This window comes from Fukomys damarensis, unplaced genomic scaffold (assembly GCF_012274545.1).
Source record: "Fukomys damarensis isolate Sample0158 unplaced genomic scaffold, DMR_v1.0_HiC HiC_scaffold_4, whole genome shotgun sequence".
Taxonomy (NCBI): Eukaryota; Metazoa; Chordata; class Mammalia; order Rodentia; family Bathyergidae; genus Fukomys; species Fukomys damarensis.
The window spans coordinates 45490704-45517494 of NW_022900916.1; the positions used below are offsets into that span (position 1 = coordinate 45490704).

Genomic DNA, 26791 nt, shown 5'->3' on the forward strand with positions numbered 1-26791 from the left:
TTACCGTAACTCCCCAGAGGCTAGTTCCAAGCCAGCATCGTGACTAAATGGAAGGAGCAGGGAGATGTGCTGAATGAACCTCTTTAATGCACGATTGACACCTCAGTGAATCAAGGCTGTAAAGGAAAAGAATTAACAAGAAAATATAGAGACTACCCACCCTCAGTCTCCATTCTAAATGATTTCTTTATATTTTTCCAGCTTTTAATAAACAATTGACACTGCCTCTTTTATCTCCTCCAGGATATTGAAGAGAGACTATCAATAATTCATGTTTCTAAAATGAACAAAAGCCTATGCATGTGTATATAGACATATATATCCTACTATATAAACTCATATATATGTATAAATACATATGCATTCATACACATATACAGTCTTTTAAAAATTGTATCTATAAAATACATGCACACATAGCTAGACAAATAAATCATGCTGTTTCCCTAGAAGATAAATTCTTTGAGAATTTAACTGAGTTCTGCTCAAGGCCATTATCTTAGAGTTTCTCTCTGCCTGATCTAAACAGATGTGGCTACAATGTATATAATATCCAGCAACTGCTCTTACTTAAATATCATTAATTTTTCTGTTAAGCCTCGTTCCTAATTTTCCATTTTTGGGCAGACAGCTATTGCCTCCATTAGTTTAGACCAGTTAAGTGTTGAGTTCTTTGTATTTATATGTGTCGTGGAGTTCTTCCAAATAATATTACGGTGTAGTCCCACCCTAGCATTTGGAAAGAAATAACGTCTAAGAAAAAGGACAGCAGTCAACCACATTGTCCTGTTCAAGCATGCACATGTTTTATTTAAGTATTCTCCAAAGGTCTATTTTTCCAGCATAATGCAGATATTATGCTATCCTTTGAAATAAGATATATGAATCTCAAACAAAATTGTCGAAAACAATGACCTTAGTTACTCCATATGATACACAGAAATAATCACAGTTCACTTACAATACAGATGCACTTAACACAGTCATCAATAGTCATTCACCACCAACACAGTATATTTTAATATCACTTAAAACATCAAAAAGATTTTTTTCTTTTCGAAGTCTAAAGAAATTAATGATAATTTTGAATAAGTGGTAAATCGAAAGAGGAGGCAGAATTATCAACCAAAATAACCAAAATGCCTTTTATTTTATGTGATATTAATACTGAAAATAAATCTTCTCATTGGGAATCAAAGGATGTCAAGTATTCCCGATTGTAGTTTCCTTAATCTACGTTTTAAAAGGTTTTCAATAATTGCCATCAAAGAAGTTTTACTATAGAAGCATAAGTGACAAGAGGCAGGTGTTATTATGCTTGTTAATACACTGTTGGAAGATTAGTAACTTTTTAGAAGACATACTAGGATTAAAGCCAGTCTTCCCAAGAAAAAGTTGAGTTTATCTTACTTTTGGCAAACATTTATTAATATCTACTGTGTGCACAGCACTGTTCTAGAATCTATTCTAGAAATGGGAAGCAAGAATTTCTGGCTTTACTTAAAAATGGTTGGATTAATTCATTTTATGATAAGTTATAATTATTTTTAAATCTCTATATAGAGGGATAATTATCAACTCTTTCCAAGTAGAGAAATTAAGCTTCATTCCTTACAGTGGTGGCTTACAATGAACAAAACTCTTCACTTAACATAAAACTTGTTTTACACTGCCACGTGCAGACATGTCTGCTGATATACTTTAATGGTGAAAAGGTATAAAGACTTTTCACTTAAATGTACACAGAAATCCACTTTGCATCCTCAAACTCCTGTCCTCCCCTGCTTAGTGGAGAACATTGTACCTTGAAATATACAGGAACTTTTCTGAGATAAACCGGTGCTACCTTCCTGAATGGCATAAAAGACATGCTTTCATCAAATATTGCTACCTAAAATACTCCAGTTTATCTTTGCATTTCAATTCACATTAGTTATTCTCAAAATGTATTCAAGATCTAAAGCAAAATAAATAATACATCAAGTAAGATTCTGAGATCATTGATCCTGTGATTTTAGTCCCAGTCAAATCTTTTCAAAAAACACACACTGATATATCCAGTATCTGGGCATTTCCATAAACAGCAAAGACGTTAGAGATAATTGTTAAATGTCAACTCCTTTTCTCTAGTTTTTGACCAGGGGATTGATGATAATCTACTTACAAGATAATATGTTGGCAAATACAAAAGTAGGAAAGTCATTTGGACTACAGCAAACATTAGTCCTTTTGATGATAAAACCAATGGAAAGGAGCTATAGAAATACAAGAATGAATAATGCACTGGGTCACAGGATTACAGTGGACCAAAGAATACTACTGAAAAACATTTATGACACAATAGTTTTGGACTAAAATGTCACCTAAAACCAGGCCACATCAGAGGCTTTTTTCTGTGGATGTGGCTCTTACTGTATCTATGAGGATCTGGCAAGTACAACAACAAAAGAATTCTGATTCTTGATACAATCGGTGTACAATGAATTATTGCAGTTGTAACATTAACTAGGTGCAAGGTTAAACAATAATTAATACTGAACTATCTGAACACCTTAGATTTACTAATGAGCATCCCCATGAGAAATACTGCAGTCCTAAAAGGAGTTTATTTGCACAGCCCACCATGAAACATGAACAGTCAGCTTGTAAGTGCACAGAAATTTCTCCTTTCTACAATTATAGTTTATCATGCCTATTCTGAAGACAACATAAGGAAACTGAGATCACTGCTCCAAAGAATTCTAGCATGCATTATGATGGTTTCCTTTAGTTAATACAAATGTGTTGTATGAGTTTTTCATGTGTAATAATCTTCATCATAGCCAATGTTCATGGTTTTAACAGGAAAAATTTTTATCAAAATGTTTCCATATTTTTTGTTTTGCATTCAACTGGAACATTATGTTCAAAGATTTATTTTATTTGTTTTATTAAAAAAGAGTTCTGATCATAAGAAGCATCAATAGGTGGCATTTCATTGTGCTCATTCACAAAGTCAAAGGGCCACAGAATAATATTCCTCTGTATAACAGGTTAAACTGTCTAGAAATGCCATTTGTTGGTTTTTATTCACATCGACAAGGTTGGAAGCTGTGTTTTTGTTTCACTACCAACCTTCTTGGTCTGCTGTCTTAATCTGCAAAAGGTTATTGGTTCTTCTTTCTTTCCACACTGAGATTCTCTCCATAGCCAGGGCTTAATTTTTCTTAGGCCTCTTCCAATTGTCTCACAAAGCAGAAACTCTGACAATATTCCCTCCCGAGTACTCAGGAGATTCCGGCCTGTCGTCTCCTTCTGGTGTGGTCACTGGAGGTGTTGGGATGCTTATTATTGCTGTAGTCACATAAGGTTGTTCACAGTTTAGTTTAACACACTCTTCCATTTTGGCATTTAAGCTGGATCGGCTGATAGAAAAAAAAAAGATGTAACAAAGGAAGCCGTTTACTTAAACCATTTTCACATAACTGAAAAAAATTATTTGAATGCTTACAAATCTTACAAATAACATTTAAATGCTTAATTAAAATTACCATATAAAAATGCATGTTATCTTTAATGCTAATCAGTTTGTTAACAATAAATACAATTCAATTTAGTTCACTCATTTTGTTTCTTGAAAAAAAATTATGCCCTTGCAAGAGAGAAGGGGATCAGGTAAGACATGGGCAGTTGAGTTGACTAAAGTGCAACAGTCATCTTTAAGGCAGGGACTTTGACAGGTTTGAGCACCATTATGGAAGGGGCCACACCACGTGGACTTTTCAACCTTGGCTCACAGAATGTTTTCATTGCTATCTGCATGTCTTGGAAACCGAATGCTCTTAATGCTCATAAATTAATGATGGCAGTACATTAAGAACCCCCAAAAGTTAACTATTACTATCTAATACTTCTTCAAAGTTTTTCCAAAGGGTATCTTAATACAGCCATTATCCTCCGTGGGGGAGAAGCAGGGAGCACGAGCCAGAAGGGTATAAACAGAAGATTCAAACTGTCTTCATGGAAAACAATTAAAATTTTTTGCTTGAAGATTTTCTTCCTTAAGACTCCTCCATTTCATTTTGTAACAGACATAGAGCAGAACAAAGGTGGAGTATCTTAAAGACAGAAATTTTCATTGCTTTAAATTTTAACATTGTGCTCACAAACACATCCAATCTTGTAAATCAACATAGGCTAAATTTAGAGTTTCATTCAGGTTTTCAACAAAAATTATTGAATCATAATGAAGAAATAAACCTGAATGTGTCTACAGATAGCCAATCTAAGAATTCACTCTTAAAAGCAAAGAATGGAGGGCTGGGGATTTAGCTCAGTGGCACCACACCTGCCTTGCAAGCACAAGGTCCTGAGTTCGATTCCTGGTACAAAAAAAGGTGAAGAATGGAGTGAATTTTCTGGCAAAATAGATCTTTTTAATGATTTGTATAATTTAAACATAATACATAATATTTTTATTATATACATTTCATGGAAACAGAAAATAGTGAATAATGAAAAGCAAAGGGGAAATATCAATAAAAAGTTTCACATAAATTGTTTATACATTAAACAGAAGGAAACAATTTTAGTATTTCATTTAGCTTGTTCTTTTTTTTTTCCATATTAAGCATTGAGCCAGGGGTGCTCTACAACAGAGTTATATCTCCTGTCCATTTTATTTTAATTTGTGTTTTTATTCTGAGATAGCATCTCACTATGTTGGCCAGGCAGGCTTCAAATTACAGTCCTCATGCCTCAGCCTCCCAAGTAGCTAGGATTACAGGCCTGTGCCACCACACCCAGCTCCATTTATCTTTTAAAATATTTGATTATTTTGAGCTTGATGTTGCCAAAAATATGTTTATGATCAAAACTATAGATTGATGAGAGAGATTTGTGCGGGTGTAGTTTTTAATCAAAGAAGTTGATGTATTTTTAGGTGCCTCTAAATAATTTGTAATCCTCTTGATGTGAAATCCATTTAACTCTTTAAGTAGTGTTGACTGTCACTGTCATTTGAGTTAACATAAGGAGCTCCTGAGTATAGATAGAGGTTCTTGCTTAAATAAAAAAATTTATGGCATTGAAGAGAAAACAAATTCTTTATGCGTGCTTGGCCATCCTTTCTTTCTACTCTTAACACTGATAACTGCTACTTTTGACCATAGCATATATTTTCCCACTTGTTGCAGTGCAAGTTCTCCCCCGCCCCCCGGCAGTACTGGGAACTGAACCTGGGGCCTTTGCACTAGCTAGGCTCACTTTTTTGTTTTTTGTTTTTGCTTTTGACAAGTTCTTGCTAAGTTACCTAACAGTAAAGCCTTGAACTCGAAATCCAGCCAGAGAACTAGTGTTGCAGGGACGCATTTCCATGCCTAGCAGTTTTATCTCTTTTTCCCCCTGCAGCCGAGACTCAAATGTCACGCAGGTGGCAACCCGACCACAGGGGCTGTGGCCTGTGCACCGTCACGCAGTGCTGATTAACGCCAGTACCTGTTGGACAGTGGTGCTCTCTCCACGCATCTGATCTGAATCGTACTGAGTTCCTGCACACTGCCTCGATGGCTTCCTGATACATTAGCATTCGGGATGCGGAAAGTTTTTTTGTGTCGTCGTGAACAGCAAGTGCTGGTGACTCCTTGTTGTGAGGAGAGAGAGGGACTGTGGCTCGAAGGACGGTTCACCGTTGCTACTTCCATGCAGCTTTCTTCAAAGACTTGCTCATCCACAAACTCATGATTCTGTTTAGAAATAGTAAGAAAATGTGAAGGGAGCACAGAAATACTTTTTTAATGTTACAAAGGAAATAAATAGCTTTTAAAAAATTCATATATGACTATGTAAAGTTTAACTTGATCTGATAAATAACTAATACAATTTTCCGAACGATTAGAATATCAGAGCCACCTACAGTGGACCCTCAAGTTGCAACTGGCCTGACATACAAACAGTTTGGTTTAATTGGATAATGGAAGATTCATCTGCCTCTTGTTATTTATCGTGTGTATCCAGGTAAGCATCCAGGTCTCAGCTGTATTAACTTTGTTACAACCAGCCCTTGCGAACGGATCGAGTTCCTAAGTCAAGGGTCCTCTGTACTCTGCATTTGTGTGGAAATAACACTTTCTCGTCAGACCTAAAGATTGACATACATGGGCTGGTTCTGGCCATCCGCAGGCTAAGTTTATGTTGAGATGTCATTTATTAATTTAAGCACAAAAGCAGAAAGTTATAAACCGAAGGGGAAAACATTTAAAATGATATAGGTAATAGTCACAGGAAATTTATAGATTCACACTGACTTTATGTAAAGACATTGAAGTTTTGAAAAAGACACTACTTTAAAGAATATCCCAAGATGGATCGACTGTTACATATTAGCAAGTACCTTCATGTGGATTAAAACATTTTTTTAGTTAAAAATGAGATACTTGAGACTCTTCCCATTTCTTCAAGTTCTTCCTTAAAATTTCCAGTACATAGAAAATATGACTTATAATTAAGCAAGTAAGATACATTCATCTGCAAAACATGTCAGTATGTTTGACTCAGACAGAATTAGTGCTAAGCTTTTGTGGTCTTCTTCTTCATTTTTGTGAAACCTCCCATGATTTCAGTCTATGCTCACAGCTCTTCCACCAGTCTTCCTACCTTCCAGCTTGCAGGCATCACTGCGCGTAGCAGCCCTTTCTTTTATAGACGCATTGCATATATTTGACCTTTAAAATGTTTAATAAGGAATTGATTCCTAAAATGTTTATGTAAGAATTTTACCTCAAGAATCTAGGGAAAAATTTTTTTTGGTCTGATCACTAGAGAGTGACTTCAATTACCATTTTTCCTTCAGATGAATGGAAAGAGTCTTAGAAGGTTAACATATACGGAATTTCACTTAACTATCTCTCATTCTAAAGTATTAGTAAAACAATTGATGCAATCCACTGGATAATAGGAAATAGATTGTTTAAATTACTCATTTTGTCATTTCTTTGCTGAGAAAAGCATTTTGAAATACATGAAATTTAGCATTCTACTGTTTAGAGTCAGAGAATAGTATGGTAAGACAGAATTATATGTTAAATATTAAATTTTAGAGAAAAATACCACACAAAAGTTTCATGGTCTGTCTCCACTTAGAAGGTAAAATTCACACACATAATGTATGAGATCTATACAAGATTCTAATTTATCTTATTAGTGATTGGAATTAAAGAATTAATTCTGTTATGGCTGACATTTATTTGTACATTTGTTGGTATTAGAATCATTTGATTAAAAAACTTCAATGGTAAAATAGTGATAAAGGAAAATAAAAATAACAAAGATAAATGCATTCTATTATTAATGCAATTATTGAACTTTAAAAGTATTATCTTCACAGATTATAAACCTGTCTGTATTTTTATTTAAAAATACAAATATAATCATGTAACCACCCTGTTAAAATACTTAATTTTCTATTTAGCATGAGATAAACATGAGAATTGTTCTTATACCTCCAGAACCCAACACTGTCTGGCCACTGCTTTTCTCTCTGCCTGCTCTGATGCCACGCTGGAATTCTTCTTCCTGGTTATCTTCACATTTTTGCCCTTAAGGCAAGTTCTTGCCTTCTTTAGATACTCACATCACCTTTCAGCTCCTACATTTCTTTGCTTAACTCTTAGTCTCAAATTCTTCCAGGAAGCCCTGCCTCAGCCTGTCCCCTGTGGCACCACTCTCTTTGCTCCACTCTGCTGTGGCCCCATGCTCGCTTCCTCTGCTCACTGCTTTCTTTCTCCAGTAACAGCCATGTTTCCTGTCTGTCTCATATATGGAGGCCCAGTAGGGACAGAAACCATACTGATTTCATTGTTCATATTGGGTCTCGCTCAGTATGAGCACATAGTAGGCACGTAAGCAATAGGTACAATATTTGTTGAAGGACGATATAGATAAATTGATGGTAAACACATTAGAATCAAGAGTGCCTGCAATGTGTCTCTGGTGAATGAACGCACTCACTTGATTCAAATATACCGAAAGTTTTGTTCTGCTCTGATCCTATCTTGATTGTTCTTGAGCAGCCAGAGAAGGGATGGCTGCCTTTGCTATGGAGGATTCCCACTGAGAGCTTGCAAGTGAAGACATGCAGCCTCACTCCTCAGCACCCAGGGGTAGACTTGTGATAAAATGTGCTATTCTAAAAACATGAAGACTGTTTTCATCTCTACCTCAATTCATTACATCTGTGAAGAAAAGTATGCTTATATTCTGCTTCCTCCCTTTTTGTTATTGCTGTTGATAGTCTCTTTATTCCGATGTTGGGAATACTTGAAACTTCATCCTTTTTCTTTTTAATTAGCATTTTAAAAGAAGGAAGAAATGATACGTCATCGGACTAGTTATCAGAAGACAACTTTGCATCTGCACTTAACTAGTTTCTTAGTCTAGAGACGCGATACCAACCACCAAGGAGAAAGCATCTTAGGTCCCTAAAATAATTTCCAAGTTGAAATGTCACTATAGTCTTACAAAGTAACTTTAAATATGAGAGCTTTCTGTTTGTCTTGTAGCATATTTTCCAGTAATGCCGAGAGTGAAATCATGCTTGGAAGCATCACATATGCCCCGAAGCAAATGGGATTACAGTGTAGAGGCAGACAGTCACGCTGTCTCCTTACCGTGGTTTTCTCCAGGCAGTGAAGCAGGTGGTGGTGCTGGGTTTCAAAGCTGGAGCCGGATTTGCTAACAAAGGCCTTCTCCTCCTCGGAGGACTGTTAATACAGAGAAGACAGAAGTGTTTTCCACTTTATTTGCAAACAACCTTAACCTCAGCTACACAATTGCACAGAGAGATCTGGCCTATATTCTGACATTCACTGGCAGCATTTTATTTATTTTTTTTAACCAAAAGGGGACAAACGGGTAGTTGCTGTTACATTGGATGTGCATTTTATCAAATTATCAATGTAGTCTTTTATGATATGCTTCCCTGAATTGAAAATTTAAATCTCTTTTATTCGTTCAGTGACTACCTTTGCAAACCTGGAAGTTTTGTCTTTGGATAATAAAATTTAACCTGGGAGTTAGATAATCCCGAATCCACTGTCGAAACAGTTACAAAATGAGCATTTGGTGTCACAAAGTCAAAGAATGAAACTGTGAGCCAAAAGGTGGAAGTCAGGAGAGTTTTTATTGGAAATAAGAAGTGAAAAGCTGGAAGTGGGTGTCCATCCCAAGGGTACTCAGAACGGAAGTCCATGTTGCTCTCTTTGTCCTGCCCATACATGAATATGCAGAGCTCAGGAAGAGCTCATGGAAGCTGAGTTCAAAAGAAACTGGTTAAATTGCACTTTTTAACAGAGCCAGAGAGTAGCTGTTAACTAATTTAGAGTACTCTGGCTAAGAGCCTTCTTTCTGGGCTGTAAACTAACTTAGTGAACTCTGAATATCTTTTGTTCTTATGTTTTCTTTTATGTTTCTAAGCTTAGCTGGCTGATTGAATTAGTAGGCTATTTTCTTTCCTGAGATCCTAACTGGCAAATATCCGTAATAACTAGACTAAGCTACAACACTATCAGGCTATCCACATGAAAGCTATTCTGTAAGGAAAGATGACTGAAATCTTAAAAGAAAGTTTTGAGGTAAAATTTTCTTATGTTATTTTTCAGACCATGAACTGAATGAATGAATGGTATTCTCTCTCTGTTAAGAAGTAAACAAGATGTTATGCCTCCCCTTACGCTGTCTCCCATCCAACTGAATTTTAAGGAATGTAAGTAATTTTGAAATAAAAAGAATTAGGCATTTGGATTCTTGAGTATTTTTTACCTTTCTGATATTAATGAGATAGTACACAAAAATATTGTTGCCTGATTATGAACAGGAGTCATTGTTCACCAGCAATATTGCATAATACAGTTGCTAACCTGCTACAGCCAACTGGAATGTGTAGGAGGAAGTTATTAAAAATGACACTTTTGTTGTTTCAGTAGCCATTCTCATAATTACCCACAATAAAACTATATCGTCAAGTAGAACTAAATCAATAGTACATCAATAAATTGATCATTAAAAACAGTGAAGTGCTTGACTTTACCTGCAGCTGGTTGCTGAGTAAACCATTCCGTTTGCTCTGCATGTAAGCATTTGCACTTCCGCTTTTGGCTGCCCGGATCCTAGCCAATCTGGCTTTCTGCAGAAGAGGAAAGGTGAATGTCTCATTAACGCTTATGAATGTTTTCTTGAAACAGTGACTGCATTCTTGAATAAACCTAGTGTCAGCAGACGTGTTTAAAGGATGTATAAGGGAGTTTCATATGTGACTATTAAAACTCACCCTTCCACCTTTAATTTTAGTTGACATTTGTCAAGAAGATCAGCTAACTACCTTAGAGTTGGGATACGTATTTAAAAATTACAGTTAGTCTTTACAGTAAAATCAAGTTATTTCATTACTGTTTCTTTCAATTTTGTCAAGAGAAGAATAATGTATTATTTGACTTATATTTTCACTTATCCTAATTTGAGTAACTTAATGAAATGAAAACCAATAGCTCAGCAAACTGCCTTCCAAATCCTTTTCATTTAAAGTAATGTCCTTTTTTAAATAAGGAACTAAGTTCCAGGAACCAATTTCCTCTCTCCCTCACTCTTTCATTTTTGTTCTTCTTTCCGTTTCAGAACCACTATTTGGCTGCAGCTACATCTTTCAACTCAAATTTTATTTGTGTAATTATCCTGTTAATTTAGCCGAAGTAGAGCTCATGGTGAATAATATGGACTTTCTAGACAAAACCCCTGAAATTATTCACTTTGCCAGCACAAGGCCACATACCTGTAGGCTCATCTAATTTCTACTTCACTCTTGAACTTGTTTAAATGAAGAAAAAACAATGAACTTATCTAGAAAGATTTCTGAGATTTTTTTTTAATTTTAAAGCATTTTCCTCATAGAGCATGCACTTCAATTCAGAGAATTTCAATACTTCACTCTTGAACTTGTTTAAATGAAGAAAAAACAATGAACTTATCTAGAAAGATTTCTGAGTTTTTTTTTAATTTTAAAGCATTTTCCTCATAGAGCATGCACTTCAATTCAGAGAATTTCAGGCGGTCACGTCAGTTGTTCCTACTTATTGCATGATCACCTGGCGGTATTATTATAGACAGCTAAGCGATGTAGAACTATTACAGGAAATCAGACGGGGCTGGGACCTTGAAGGAGTCAGAGTAAAAGAAGAAAACACACTACAACTGTGGCTGAAGGGACATCAGTTGAAAGCCAGGCCTTAAGATAAAGACAAAGTGACCAGGTCTACATCCTTCCCCAAGGGGTAAGTGGTAACAACCTGGCCCAATGAAGTCTAGATAGATATCAGTCACCCCAGTGGGTGACCAAGACCTCCCAATCCATCCTTTCCTAAAAAAACTCTTTGTTCTCTACATGCACACTTTCTACATCACCTGCTTCCTCATTCGATCAATATTACCGGCGTGGCTATATTATAATCTTATTTGTTGATCACAATTTGTCCCATGTTGTACTCACCTGATGATTTTGCTTTCTAAAACTTCCCCTCTGAAATAGGGTCACCGGCCACCTATTTGGGTCCCTCCTCTCTTTCTTGGGAGCTATATCTTTCCCCCTCAATAAATATTTCCTACTCTTAACCTCCGTTGCTCCTTATAATTCATTCTATAGTTTTTGGAAACACGAATTCAGTGTGTCTGACATCTGGCAGGTTGGGAGTTACATTATTTCCCCTACATCTTCTGGAGGTCCTATATCAGTATTACTGAGCAAATCCGTGTTTAGCCCAGTTTCTGGAGTTCCATTCTATTTTTTACCTGCTGCTGTATGCCTGTCTGTAGACCGTCATGGATGGAGCCCACTGTTAACTGCCTGGATAGCACGACTTTGCTGAACACTCCATTTGTAACACTTGTATCTAGCAAGTGTGTGTGTAAAAAAGCAACTGGGATGGCTGGGGTAATAATTTCCTTGGAATCTTATTCTGTGAAGTCTCCATTTCCCTTTCTAACCCACATAAATATCATTTTTAGTCTCAAGCCCTATATTTTAATAAAAAATTTTAAAATATATATTTAAAAAACAGAAAATAGATGTGGATATATGACAAAAATTGTAACACTGACAAGTCCATGCCAACAAATAAACAATGGAGCTGTCTACACTTTGTTGTTTGTATGCATCTTGGAGCCTCTTCCATGTATACATGTATAGATTTACCTCATTTATAAGGATGTGTAACATGCTGCTGTAGGAATGGTGCATCATTTATTTAGCCAGTCAATTACCAAGTAATTTTTGTGCTTCCTTTGTTACTAAAGCAAAGCTGCCAACTATGAACATCAGAAAGAGCTTATCTGCAATAATATTCCTCAAAGAAAAGTTATTACTAGATCATAGAATGCATGTGCCTATGTGTGTATGTGTGTGCTAATATTTTTATCAAATTTTCTTTCAAAGTTGTTACATCAATATGTTCCTTCATTCACATAATTTGAGAGTAGCACTGAGATGTTTGAAGTTCTCAAAATAGATTCAAAATATGAATTTGGCTTAAAAATCCACCCTTCCTTCTTTCATCCCAAAATTATTCTTCCTGTGTACTGATTCCAGGGTAAATATATTGTACAAAGACCATATTTATAAATGATAGCATTACAGACAGCCGAGTCAGGTAGAAATATTATAGGCAGTCAGATAGTTAGTTCCTGAGAGTAAGGACAAAGGTGAATCACATTACAATTGTGGCTGGAGACACATCCGTTGGAGACCAGGCCTCAAGACAAAGACAAAAATGACCAGATCTAAATACTTCCTCAAAGGACAAACACTGGGCCTAATAAAGTCTATATGATACAGGGGCAATAGACATAATTCCCAAGCCTGCTAGATATCTGAAAGGTGAGTTCATGTTCTCTAAAATCTAAGAATGAATCTAGGAACAGTGAAGGTTAAGAGTGGGAAAAAATTATTGAAAGATAGCTTCTGTCTAAGGGAGATAAAGAGGGAGACTAGAAAGTGGGTTGCCCGGGACTCTCTTTCCCAGGGGTTTTTTATGGAGCCACGGCATGAGGTGAGCAGTTTCAAGGTGGGACAAAATACAAGACCCAGTGAAAAATTACAAGGTGGGCATGAGGTGGGACAAAACCATGACTGACCACTAAAATTACAAGTATGATCACCCAGGTAATATTAAGTGGGGATCAAATGGGAAAATGAGTTATAGAAAAGGAATTTCCAAAGGAAATGGAGTAGGGAGATTAATGTCCATTTAGAATATTCATCTCTAGGGAAGCAGAACCTCTTTTCTTTTTATAATGCTAACCAGTGAATGTGCCTCAGCTGTCCTCCATGTTGGCTCTTCCAGGACAGGACTTATCTAACTGCCAGTAAGATGTCTAATTAACTTACCTATCTACAACGTAGATAGATATTAGCCACCTTGGTGGAGGACCGGAGACCTCTGGACTCACCATTTCCTAGAAGTCTGTGTTCTTTCCATCCATACTTATTATATGACTTATTTCCCAATTAGAGCACTATTAATTACCCAAGTGACTACACTTGTAACCTTATTAAGTAATCATGGCTGGGGGCCACATGGTTTTCACATGGATTTTACTCCATAAAACTACCCTGTAGAGTGGGGTCCCTGGCTACCCATTCTGGACCCCTCCTGCCTCTCAGGAGCTTTCCTATCAATAAATATCATCCTACTCTTAACCTCTGTTGTTCCAAAAATTCATTCTTTGATTTATAGAGAACATGAGCTCGGTGTATCAGACATCTAACAGGGTGGGAGATATAATATCTCATACTTCATGTCTGGTGTTTGGTATTTCCTGTATCAATATGAAAAACTAACACATCTCACCTGTCAGTGTAATGTTTCCATTCCTGAAAATCCTGACCCAATGCTAGAGAGTGAAGTTGGAAGGTAGTGAAATTTTAACTTTAAAAGCTGTGCTTCCAGACCAGAATTTCAGATAAGACTCAATGAAACAATGACATGTGACAGGCACATTTGAAAATGACTTAAAATTTACCTAGTAATTCAGAAATGAACAATTTATGCGTTGTGTTCCAGAAAGGGTTATTGCTGAAATTTCGTTTCTAAAGTATCTTTACTCTCTTGGAACATTCATTCCCTTTTTGGTTTTTCCTCTCTTTCCTCTTTCCTCATCTCCTACCTCTTCTGTTTCTTCCCTCCCTCCCTCTTTCCCTTCCCTTCTTTTCCTTCCCTTGTTTCTATTGCAACTACTAAATATAAAATTGCCATATCATAGTTACTAGTCTTACTTATGTCATTCTCCAAGTAGTTAGCACTAGGAAATTTTATTTTCTTTCTTCAGTGAGATATGTACATTAATAAAAAATATGGTACAGCAAAGAAAAATAACATATTCTCATCATACATTGACAAGTCTACATACAATAGTAATCACTATGACGGGAGTAGTTCTAACTTGGGGAGAAAAAAAGCTGTTTTAGAAACAAAGCCATTTTGGCCAGAAAAAGAAACACCCTTCTTAATTTCAATCTTGGTTTTTCTTTCACTTAGCTGCAATACCGTATGAGCTAATTGCTTTAATAGGTCTTGTGGAGCACCACACCAAATATCTGTTGAATGCTAGCATTTAAGATCTGTGATTGCATCTTTGTTTCCAGCAGGTAATTGAGGGAAATTATTCTATAAAGATATTTTAGAAAATTACTTTACTTCTGACCTACTCAGTATGACATTCTTGGCAACTCTGGCTGTGCAATTAAAAGGCTGAAAGAAAACAATCCTCCTAGTCCCCCACCAGGACTCTTGTAGGATATATAACTTGGCATGGCAAAATACCAGGAAGTGATATGGAAATTCAGGTAAGTTTTCAGCAAATACCGTAGGCTATATGAAGAGTAGGAAGCTTCTAAAATATTAATTAAAATTGGATTTATATCATCAGTTTAAAATGAAAGGTTTGTGATTATTTTTGAATGATGTATCTACTTAAGAATTACTGATGGTGTTTGGGAAGAGTTGTTTTTGAAGCATATTTCTCCTATCATCTCAATTTTTCATAAATCTAGTTTTTGCCAAATCTTCTAATTCTAGCAATGTTTCTCAAAGGTGGATCCTCGGAATTATAGGTGTAATGGGTAAAATCCAAACCAAACTGATAAAGGAAACAACTGAAATCTGTGGTTAAGGAAAACCTGGGAAATGCTGAGATGTTGAACAGGTTTCTTTGCTGTTGGTTCTTTCACAACACATGAGAGGACACAAGGAGGATAAGGTATGCAATATTTCTTAATTTGACATGAAAACCTTTGAGTGTGGAGCTTTCAGAAATTAGTATTTAGTGGAACATAATGGTTTCCTCATGAAGAATGTTTTTTAAAATCACCACCAAATGACATTATATAACTTTATAATGTCTCTTCTGGAACAAAGTCTTGGAGGCAATCAGAGAAAGATTTATAATCAAATACCATTAACAAAATTATTTCTGTAAATGGGAATCCATCCTCTAAATGAGGTACGAGGTGGATTGAGGGAAGTTATTGGACTGTCTTGTTATCCAATCCAAAATGTCTTCAATAATTTTGGAAAACAAAGGTATCTTATGCGGCCTTAAGAGTGAGTAGAGAAGGTGTCTCTCCTTGGTAATCTGGGAGAGGTCTTTATTTCTCCAATATTGGCTCCCATACTCCCTGTACCATGTGTTCTGGAAACTTTACTTACAGTGGTTGTTTCTTCAAGATTTAGTAAAATGCTTCATGTGGATTTAGCACAGTAAGCTTTATCAGCTTTTAAAAATTTAACAAGTTTTGAAAATCTTTCCATTTGCTAAAGAAAATAGCTGCCCTAGAAATGAGACAAGTTATTGTCAACCAATAATAAAAAGAGAGAGTAAAGGAAATCAGTGCAATATTCCCAGCTCCATGGCTTGGTGAATGCTGGCAAGGACAGCCTTGTGCAGAAACAGTGCCAGGATCTGGCCCTGTGGAAGGAACAGACTGCAAGAGCGCTCCAGGGAGCACAGTGGAACTGAAAGATGCAGAAGGGGGTCATAGGTATAACCATGCTTCCTGACTTATTTTTATTTATTATTTTTTAGCATTGAAAATAGAACCCAGGGCCTCACGTTATTGTTTCTAACTGGTTCTTGGAATGTCCACCACACCCTAGCAATGGACTTCACCATCAAGATGAATAAGACTTTCTTTGTTTTTCATGCATCACTCCTATACAAATATGAAGGCTATGCATGGCAGGCATTATACTCCACCAAGGGGAGGAGAGGGACAGCACAGTGTCATATATTACACATTATACTATTGTGGGGGGAAAAGAAGGAGCAACTAATAGTCCACAATAATGAGAAAAATCTCCATGGAAGCGCTGATATTTGCCCTAAGCCTTGAATCCTAAGTAGGAGTTTGCCTGGTGGCTACATTAGGGAAAGAGGGAAAGAAGTGGAAATATGAGCGCAGAGGTGAATCAATGAGGCTGAAACCTAGGATGGATATGGGGAAGTTTGCAATGTACAGACTCGTACGCCTGTTATCGACAGGTAAGTTTTTTTCTTTTTTTGAGACAGGGTCTCGCTCTATAGCTCAGGCTGGCCTTGAACTCACTATTGTAGCCCAAACTAGTCTCAAACTTCCAGTGATCCTCCTGCTTCAGTCTCCCCAGGTGCCGAGATTACAGGTATGTGCCACCCCACCTGGCTAAAAACAGGCAATTATTAAAATACATACTAACTGGCTGGGGATTTAGCTCAGTGGTTCTGCTGCCTGCTTCACTAAGCACAAGGTCCTGAGTTCGATCCCCAGTACCAATCGATTAATCAATCAATCAATAAATGTATACATACATATATACTGTTAGATTATCTATAGATTTTTTGGATAGGGATTTAATGATAGATATTCTAAAGGATCTTTCTTAGAGTCTAACATGGAATTATGAGTATTTCTTGTGTTTTAATTAATCTACAATTATGTTTGAAAAATTTCTTTATTTTGACATTGGGGAATAAAATAGGCAATAGTTTTCAAATTGTTTCCCAGATCAGCCATAGCATCGTCACCTGGGAGCTTGTTAGAAATGCAGATTTTCAAGCTCTAACCCAAAGCTACAGAATCAGATACTGTTACTATACTTTGGGTGTAAAGTTCAGCAATGTGTGTTTTAAGCTTTCCAGATGATTCCAACTTATCACAAGTTTCAGAACCACCAAGTAGAGTATGATAAAAGACTGAATATTGGTAACATCTTTCTGTGTGACTGTCAAAAGTTAGATATCTACTTATACTGTACACTGGATCATTGATTCTAATTATCTCACTGTACTTGAATTATCTATAGGAAAATCCCTGTAGATAACTAAGGATTCATCATCTGAATGATGCTAGAATTTGGGGGGCTTGAGCTTTAATCATTTGGTGTGTGCAAGTCATCTGTAAAATGGAAATTCTGCCTCCTTTATAAGTTGATTGTGACTTTTACAAATGATACATAGAAAGCATATGGAACATAATAGAAATTCTACAGTTACTGTTCCTAGTATTAAATTATAATTACTATGATTATGTGATAAATGAAATTTAGCCTTGAGAGTTTGAGTGTGCGGATGATTATGTGAATGATTCAAGTTTTAAAACAAAGCGGGCTCCTTGCTTCAGAATATTAACCTTCCTACTATCCCTGCATCAGGGCAGTGGGAATTCAGTGGGAATCATCAATGGGAATTTTCTCAAATACATATTGGGTTTACTTCATTTTTTTAAGAGTAAGGACAGCCAGAGAGGGACAGGAGGGGACACCTGGAAAGTGGGTGGCTGGGTTTACTTCATCTTTCTGCTTGAGCTTGGAATTGGCAAATTGGATTACACACCAAAAAATCTGATCTAAGACTCCATTTATAATATTACTTTAATTGGCCAGCTTAATTGATGTTTTTACTAAATTGACTACTTGCTTGACTGAATTAGCTGGTTATTTTTGCATAACTTTGATATTTGTCAAATCACCCGAGTCCAGATAAATGGAAACTATCTTAGCCTAAAGGAGGTTTATTCTGCCTAAAAAAAAAAAAATCTTTTGGCAAGGAAAATAGGAAATATCCCTTGGTAACTTATTTTGTTCCATATTTATATTCTGTTTTTGAAGATTATCCTCTTTCTATTGGTCACAGGCTATTTACTAAATATATTTTATTAAGTTATTATATTTAGCTTTATTAAGTAAGTTTTTCTAATACTGATATGCAAAACTCATTGTGCTGTCAGAAATCTAGAATATGGATGAAATTTCAAAAATACTAAAAAAGATTCATAAAACACACTTTTCAATTAGTATCGTATAGTATAATATCACATTTATTTATTTTTGTTTTTTAGATTTACCCAGGCAAAAAAGTCTTCTAAAATATTCTAAGATTTTCTTTGTTGTTGTGCATGATAAACTTTTGAAAAACTACAGGTACTTTGGGGACCACTGTAATTGAAAATAAAATTTTGTGTTCTTAGTTTTCATATAAGAAATTGTTTTCTTTAATTAAGGATTTCTAGAATAGAGATGGGTGGATGGTAGGAGCTAACCATTTTAGAGGTTGCCTATTATTAAAATAAGATGATTTTTTTTTTATTGAGTTTATTGGTACATTTAGGGATACAGTACAGTTACATTCATTGTTGGGATCATGTACCTTTACATGGCAAGTCTTGATTCTCATTTTTTTCCCCTTACCTCTGCCCTCCCTTCACCCCCTCCTCCCCTCCCCATCTACAAACACTTTATTTTCATCTTTTCATTCTCTCACATTTTTTTCTTTTCCCTTTTTGTTCTTCCCCTACGTATCACACCTTCCCTACACCTTTAGCTCCTTTCAAGATGATGTTTTAAAATAAACACAATGTCCACATGTGCCCAGCAGAGGGACTGCAGTGTGTGGTATGTAAAGGTTTCCAGTAGAGGGCCCTGAAATCCTTTCTTCCAGTTTTGCTTGTGAAAGTTGTGTCCTGCATGAGATTACAACTGCTCAGAGCACCTTTTTAATACTTCCTGTTCACCATACTACAAGTTCTGTATAGTCATGCTACCTACAATATTTATTGCTCATATCAATAATAGTTAAAAGTTAGATATTTGTCCAAAAATGGGGTAGCATGTCCATAGAGCAAGTAACTAAAAGGCTGAAAGCCTGATGCTTTAGTCTAAAGAAAGACACTTTCTGACAATGGAATAAATGGATTCTCTGCACAACATACTGTGTGACCATGCTGATTAACGTGAACATTTCAAAGTGTAACTGTATGAGATTCTATTCCACTGAAGAAGCTAATGTTGGTCAAAAGCCAGACAGACACATTGTTGCATATCTGTAGTCCCAAAGCTCTAGGAGGTTGAGATACAAGGATTGGAAAATATGAGCCCAGCCTGGGCAATTTAGTGATTTATAGAAAAATCTGTCTCAAAACTGAAAAACAAAACAAAAACTAGAAAAGGGCTGGATATGTAGCTCAGTGTGAAAGCCTTTGGTTCAATACCCAGTACCTAAAAACAAACACTCACACACACACACACAAAAAAAAACAACAGAAAGAGAAAGAAAATCCCATACATATTTAAAATCCACTACAGAATTATATATAGTAAGATAGTAATGAACTAAGGAAAATAATTTTTAAACATTTAAAAATTAAACTGTACTCAAATCGCTCATCAAAATTCCTTATGATATTTCATAGTAAACCACATTATTAAGACCATAGGTCTACTTTGGTCATGGTTATGAACAGGTTTTAGATATTAAAAACAAATACTACCTTCAGTATTTTTTTTTCTTTTGAGACAGGGTCTCATTATATAGTTAGGATAGCCTTGAACTCACTATGGCCTTGACTCACTATGGCTGGTCTTCACTCTGGTGATCCTTCTTTCTCAGCTGTCCGAGTGCTGGGATTACAAGTGTGCATGAACATGTCTGGCTGAAAAAAATAATACTGTCTTTACAGGACAAAGATGTAGTGATCAAGAAGACTACTAGAAAGATAGACTACAAGACCTGAGGGAACTACAGAGGATATATCCAAGGTTATTGCCAAGAAAAAGGGCTCTGTATCTTAAAGTGACTACTCGGGCAAAGAATGGGAAAGGAAAAGCTGTAAATACTTAATCAGCTTTTGGAGATACCTCAAAGAACTAGGATTAGAAGTCCCATTTGACCCAGTTATTCCCCTGCTTGATATCTTCCCAAAAGAATCATACCACAGTGATATATGTGCACCCATGTTCATAGCAGAACAGTTTGTAATAGTTAAAACTTGGAAACAGCCCAATTGCCCATCAACTGGAGACTGGATAAAGAAAATGTACTTTTTTTATAAAATGGAGTACAACTCAGCCATAAAGAATGAGAAATTAGAGACATTTATAGCTAAATGGATGCACATTGAGGCAATATTCTTCAGTGAAATAAATAGGACACATATGTGTAAATACTGAACCATTTCTCTGGTGGGAGAAACTAAAAGTGTAAATAAGGACTAAAAGGTATAATAGATAATATGAAATAGTAAGGAAAGGGGCAAAGAAATTAACATAAGAAAATAAAAAAATGGCAACAAAGTCCTTGTAAAAAGTGAGGGGTGGAGGGGCAGAAGGAAGGGCAGGGGAATGGGGGAAAAAATAAGAACCAGGATAGAGTACATAAAGATGCAAATTCCAATGATGAATGTCATTATATTGTATATCTAAAATGGACCAATAAAATTAATAATAAAGAAAGAGAATATTTAGTCAGGTTTTCTGAAAGGCAACTGATTATATTATTTATTTGGGAGCCAGACTGGTTTGGATTAAATGGAGGCTCTTCAACTTACTACATATGTGACCTTAGAAATGTGTAATTCTTGGGTACTTTTGGGTTTCCAGCTCTAAATAAGAAGAATAATTATAGGTAACTCCTATGGTAATTTGAAGATTATATTAATTTTTTAAAAAATTAGGCAAATGCTTGACACATAATACAGTTTCAGTAGACATTAAATATCATTAAGTGTTTATAATACTATAAATTAATGACAATTGCATATATTATTGATGTTATTGTTTCTTTGTTTTGCAGTTGTGCTTATTCAAAGGGATTAACTGGTGAGAAGTTTGGAGAAACAGGAAACTGCTGAGCCAGTAAACAACTCAGCTGCGGAGTACTGGGTATATCCTATTTTCTTTGTCAACTAAGTCAAATATTGGCGGACACGTTTTGGTGCCCATTAACAGCCCTCTTCTGTTAGAACTAGCTTGACCTCTGATGGACAAAGACTAAATGGCTCAGACCTAGACATGGATTTTGATAAAATTTGCCGAGAATCTGCCTTAGAATTTACTGCTGTTTAGTCCTGTTCACAAATGAATTCTTTCTGCCTTCAGCCCCATAGTAGGAATTTCCCACCTCAGTTTAAGTCATACATGGCCTCTGTGACTTGCTTCAGCTAATGCAATAGAGATGGCAGTGACTAGGGCTGCTTCCAGGAGAAGCCTTGGGAGGCAGCGTATGATTGATTCATCATGTTCTCTGCCTAGTGTGAATGAGAGTAGAAACACATTATCATGGTGCAGCTTCCATTTCTACACCATAATGGGCATGTTTGAGAAAACTTCCCGTTTTAACGCCGGAGATATTGGATTGTTAGATTTTCTTTTTATTCAGTGTTAGATAACCTCATATTGAACAGCCACTAAGGAATCTTGAAGCTCATTATAAAAGGCAGGAGATGCTAAATCACGGCACCACATAGCTGAAAGCCTACCTTCTGTGCCCTTCGTTTGTCTGCTCGTTGATTTTGGTGGTAGATTCGACTGAAATTGGATACAATCACTGGAACAGGCAGAGCAATGACCAAGACCCCACTCAGCGAACAGATGGAACCAAAGATCTTCCCTGCTATGGTCTTTGGTACCATGTCACCATACCTGGTTAGAAAAAAAACACATACAATGTTTTAAATCAACAGAAAGACACTTCTATGTATCACAAATAGTGTTTCTTGTATTAAGTCAAATGACTTTTTGGACATAACTCTATTTTTACTTAATGACTAAAATGTAGAGGGCTTCAGGCATTAATCAGACAGAATTATTAATTTCCGAATATAAAAATTACCTTTCAGCCTTGTAGAAAATGATTCTAACATTCAGAAATATCTTTGATTAGAAAGTATTTTAAATCAGATGAGGTAATGATAGCTCTCAATTTATCTTTTATATAATGTAGTCATAGTTTTTTACATTTATTTAATAGTCAATGTTTCTATGCTGAAATTTATAGTCCAGATAACACACTTTTCCACTTAATTTTTTCAACATCGAACTTCTTATGAAATTTAAGTACAAAAAGTAGGACACTACATTCTTTCCATCAGATATGATAATTAAAAAAATAAATTTCCAAGATTCCCATTAACCTTTTCTTATGAAATCCAATAGCCATTTCTCCACTCAATCATCATTTATACTTGATTAGTTGACTATTCTTTTCAACCCACTTTTTGTTCTTAGCTTCAGTATTAGAGCTTCTTTTTTTTTAAGCCATACTCCTCCTTCAGTGTCTGCTAATTGTCCATTTCTCTTTTTGGTTCCTTTGTCATCCAACTGCTAACTCTTGGAGCAATTTTGGCCTCAGCCGAGTCCTCCCATCTACTTCATGTGACTATCTTCCCTCTGTGATTTCATCCAATTGCATACCTTAAAACTAACTCTATGTAGTTGATACTCCAATTTACATCAACGTCCCTGATGTTCCTCCTGAAAGTCAGGCTCTTATCTTCAATGATCTGGCCCCTGGAAGCCTTGGAATCTAATAACTAACCCTGAAAATAACCAAAATGGAACTTTTGTTTCCTTCACTTCCTCTAGGAAGGCCCTAGCCTTGCAATCAGTTCGTTCGCAGTCTATCACTTACAATTTAATTCAACCACAAATGCCCTGGTTGTTTATACCAAAATCACAGGAGCCACTCTCTAAGCACTCAGTGTCCACATCTTAACTCTTAGCTTGTCTTGTTACTGACCAAACATTACATCCATTTGGTTCTTTGTACTCATACTCCACTTTACCACAACAAACCAAGCCATCATCATGCCTTGATGAGCCATTGAAAATGAATGTCTTACTTTTCCATATTTATCATTCTATAATTCATGTCAACATAAAAGGCAGAGTTATGAGTTTGAACATGCAGATAATATAGTATGACTTTGCTTAAATTCCTTCATGGACTTAACAATAAAATAAATCTAAACTCCTAACTCTTGCTTCCAAGAGATTACAGCATTTAGTCACTGCCTATACTTCACACTACCCTGCAACAGGCTACCTATCCTGTGGTCACACAGGCTCCCTGGCTTTCTGCTGGGCCTGCAGCCCCCAGATCATTAACAAGGTGCTACTTAAATGTCTCCATCCAAAATGTATTTCCCAGTAACCTTTTCCACAGTGACCTTGTTCTCTCTCTAATCATTCCCTTAACAATTTTCCATTTTATTACCTTCACAGTTCTTATCCACACTTGAAATTTTCTTATTAATTTTTGTTTTTACTCTTCATGTACTCTACTAAAAGTAAACTTAAAGCAGCATTTGTCTTATTTGGTGGCTCACTAGCATAAAGTAGGCTCTTGTATATATCTGCTAAATGAATACATTTTTTTCTTTTTCTTTTTTTTATTAATAGAGTTTTCTCAGAGTTCATTCCCAAGGAAAGAGGCAAGAAGGAGATGTGCATTGTATCTGGAGGGGTAGCCTCAAAATGGCCACTCTCATTAATATTGTTCTTGTGAGAAAACATTTGTGTGTCAACATGGAGAGGCAAGGTGCAGAAGAATTGGCCAAGGACAGACTGATGACAGTGACAGAGGCTAAAGTGACTAGTGTTGCATCTGATGACTCATCAGAGGCTCTGCTCCCCTGCTTTAAGGCCTGGTCACTCACACATTCTCTTTAGTGTCTTTGAATGATCTGCAGTTAAGCTAATTCATTGTAGCTAAAATTCCCACAAGGTTTAGCAGCAGAATGACAGCACTGCATTAATTAATAATGATGATGATGATGATGATGATGATGATGATGATGATGATGCTACGATGTGACAGAAGAACTGGAATGCTGTGTGTACTGAACAAAGGCTCTTCCTGTAGTCCAGCTGAGATGCTACATTATAATCTAAAACTAGATTACTGAGAAAACAGTCAAAGCTGAAAGAAAACTGTAAGAGAGATTTGATTTTAATGCCGACCAATGAACATTTAGAAAGCATTCCTCAAAAGGAAAAGTAAATAAAAGTCAATTATTTATAATAGCCAGGAAGACAAGCATTGAGTCCATGCGATTCAGGTAAGCCTTTGGCTGGGGATTTAGGTCAGTGTTGCTGCACCTGCCGGGCAAGCGCAAGGTTCTGAGTTTTGATTCTTGGTACCAATTAAATACATAAATTAATACAATAAAGGAAGCCTTTAAAAATAAAAACATAGAAAATAGATAAAGATCTATCATATAGTTTCTCCTACCTTTCTCTAAGAGATTTTTAAAAATTAGTTTTTATTAACTACTTTTTAAATTCTAGGTGCTAATATGTAATACAGTAGTAAAGATCAGCATTTTTGAAATTATTACAGACATTAAGAAAAGTAAGGACCTGATCCAGTTTGCCAAAAGCAGCAAATTCAACCCAAGATAACCCGTAAGGGCAAAAAAAAGTGATGAATTCTTAGTGGTTGTTTAATGTCATAAAGTTATGTCAAATGCAGCAAATAAAAATGATATTTATTATTTACCGTTTCCATATTTTTTTTCATCCAAATTCCTTCACAGTCCAGAAAGTGCAGGTAAACACTTGGGATGAGCGGGCAGTACTGAAATGATTGCGGAGGGGAAGGAGGAGAGAACAAAGCGCTCACGAGAGATTCGTCTTTCTTTTTTCTGTAAACTCTTGCACAGAGAGTCAGAACTGTTCCACTCGGTAGCCAACAGAGGCTCAGTCCTCGAGTCTCTGCATCAGTGAGGTTCGGCCTGGGGAGATGGTGAGAGGGTGCGGGGAAGCGGAACAGGCAGTGTGGGAGGCAGTCCACACTGTCCCGCTGTTACTAAGGACAGGCTGGGCCCTGCGTGCATTCCCAAGGAGCATCCCTGGTTACTGTACATTGGCCTCCTTCTGTTCTTCCTGCTGTCCCTGTTTGTAATATTTTAAGCATATTTTACTAGTTTGAATATGTTGGGGGATAATGGAAGATACGGTGTGTTTATATCCACCTTTACATTACCTGTTTTGTACAGATAGTTTTCTATATTTTATAAAATTGATGGAAAGACTGCAAAGAGCCTCTAAAATCAAAGAAGGCAAATATTGAATTTTTTAAAAGTAGACAAAAACGAGAAGATACTATAAGAAAATACCCCAAAATTTTATATAACAGAATGATTTGAACTGTTGTAAGCCTTTCTCTAAATTTCTACATTCCCCTTTCTTGCATGATTTGCCTCTTCTTTCTACATTCACCATGTTAGTAGCCATTCCAGTCTCTCTCCGTTCCATTCCAGCCTGGCCATATGCCAGTTTATAGGTCTTTTCTCGCTCACATCGCATGAGCCCAAAAGGCACAAAACTCTTTAATTCTAAATTTGCACACTGCTTAAATATGCTTGGCTAAAATTTTTTTTTTTTGGCCATACATTAAAGATCAATACTGGGTGGAAGACCAATTCCTCTGAAGATATTTAATTTTTGATTACTGAACATTTCAATCTCAAACACTGTCTAAAAGTTTCATGGCAAGTCCTTAAATTCTGGCACGTACTCTCCTAGCTCAATGTTAAAAAATTGGTACAACCTGGCTAATTCAGGGAAATCCTTTGAATATATGTCTGTCTGTCCATTCATCCCTCCATCTATCCATCCAACTATCCATTTATCTATTTTCTCAACCTGTCAAGTAATAGTGAAATAAGTTGGAAAGTATGAATAGCTTTTAAACAGCATACTGCAAACCAAATTTTATTAATGTGCATTCAACTTTCTCACTTGACATTTGTCAAAAATATGGCTAGAGTGTGGTTGACTTGAGATTTGAAACAGAAATATTTCCTTGAATTTTCTTAAACTGTGAACTCCATACAGTTAGATTTCTAGTCTTATTCATATAGTTTCTATTTCTCTCCCCCTTATTTGAAAAGAATAAACGAAGGTTAATCTGATAAAGAAGAAACAATGATGTAGAATGTAAACTTTGCCAGCTAAGGCATGACTTTCTAGTTCTGTGAAAGTACGTCCCATGGATACTAAAAGAGAAAATCATGGATTATAAGTAATCATGAAGATAGATGAGATCTTTATACATTGGGGAGAAAAAGCTGATGTTAAAATACATGATGACTGAAAACCTTAAAATACTTGATGATTACTCAGTCTCTCTTAGTCTCTGTTTCTACTACAGTGAAAAGGCATAAATTTCCAGGTAGGACATAAAGACCAAAGGATCTTCTATAGTTTAAAAAAGTTCAGGAATATCCTATGGGATGGTATATAGGCCAGGTTCTGTGTCCATATTGTATTTTGACCATTAAAATAGTTAAATTTTTAAATAGTTTATTTAAAATTTAATAAATTATTTAAATAGTTAAATTTGACCATTAAAATAGTTAAATTTTTCACAAACAACTTCATATTGGATACAAATCAGTATTTGGGGGTGTATGTAAAAAATAGGTATCCTTCAACTACTTAAAAGTTATATATATATATAT

At 36.0% G+C, this 26791-nt stretch overlaps 1 protein-coding gene across 1 annotated transcript in view; it reads right to left on the reverse strand.

Annotated features, from left to right (window-relative positions):
• Positions 1-789: 789 nt before the first annotated feature.
• The window catches only part of Kcnd2 (potassium voltage-gated channel subfamily D member 2), a 483658-nt gene continuing 457656 nt past the window's right edge, over positions 790-26791 (reverse strand). Inside the window, exons 2-6 of the mRNA XM_010635374.2 lie at positions 21806-21968; positions 10064-10159; positions 8646-8738; positions 5476-5723; positions 790-3404 (exon numbers count right to left, since the gene is read on the reverse strand). Of these exons, the coding sequence (XP_010633676.2) occupies positions 3227-3404; positions 5476-5723; positions 8646-8738; positions 10064-10159; positions 21806-21968 (778 nt within the window). The 3' untranslated portion in view covers positions 790-3226. The remainder of the gene's footprint in view (positions 3405-5475; positions 5724-8645; positions 8739-10063; positions 10160-21805; positions 21969-26791) is intronic.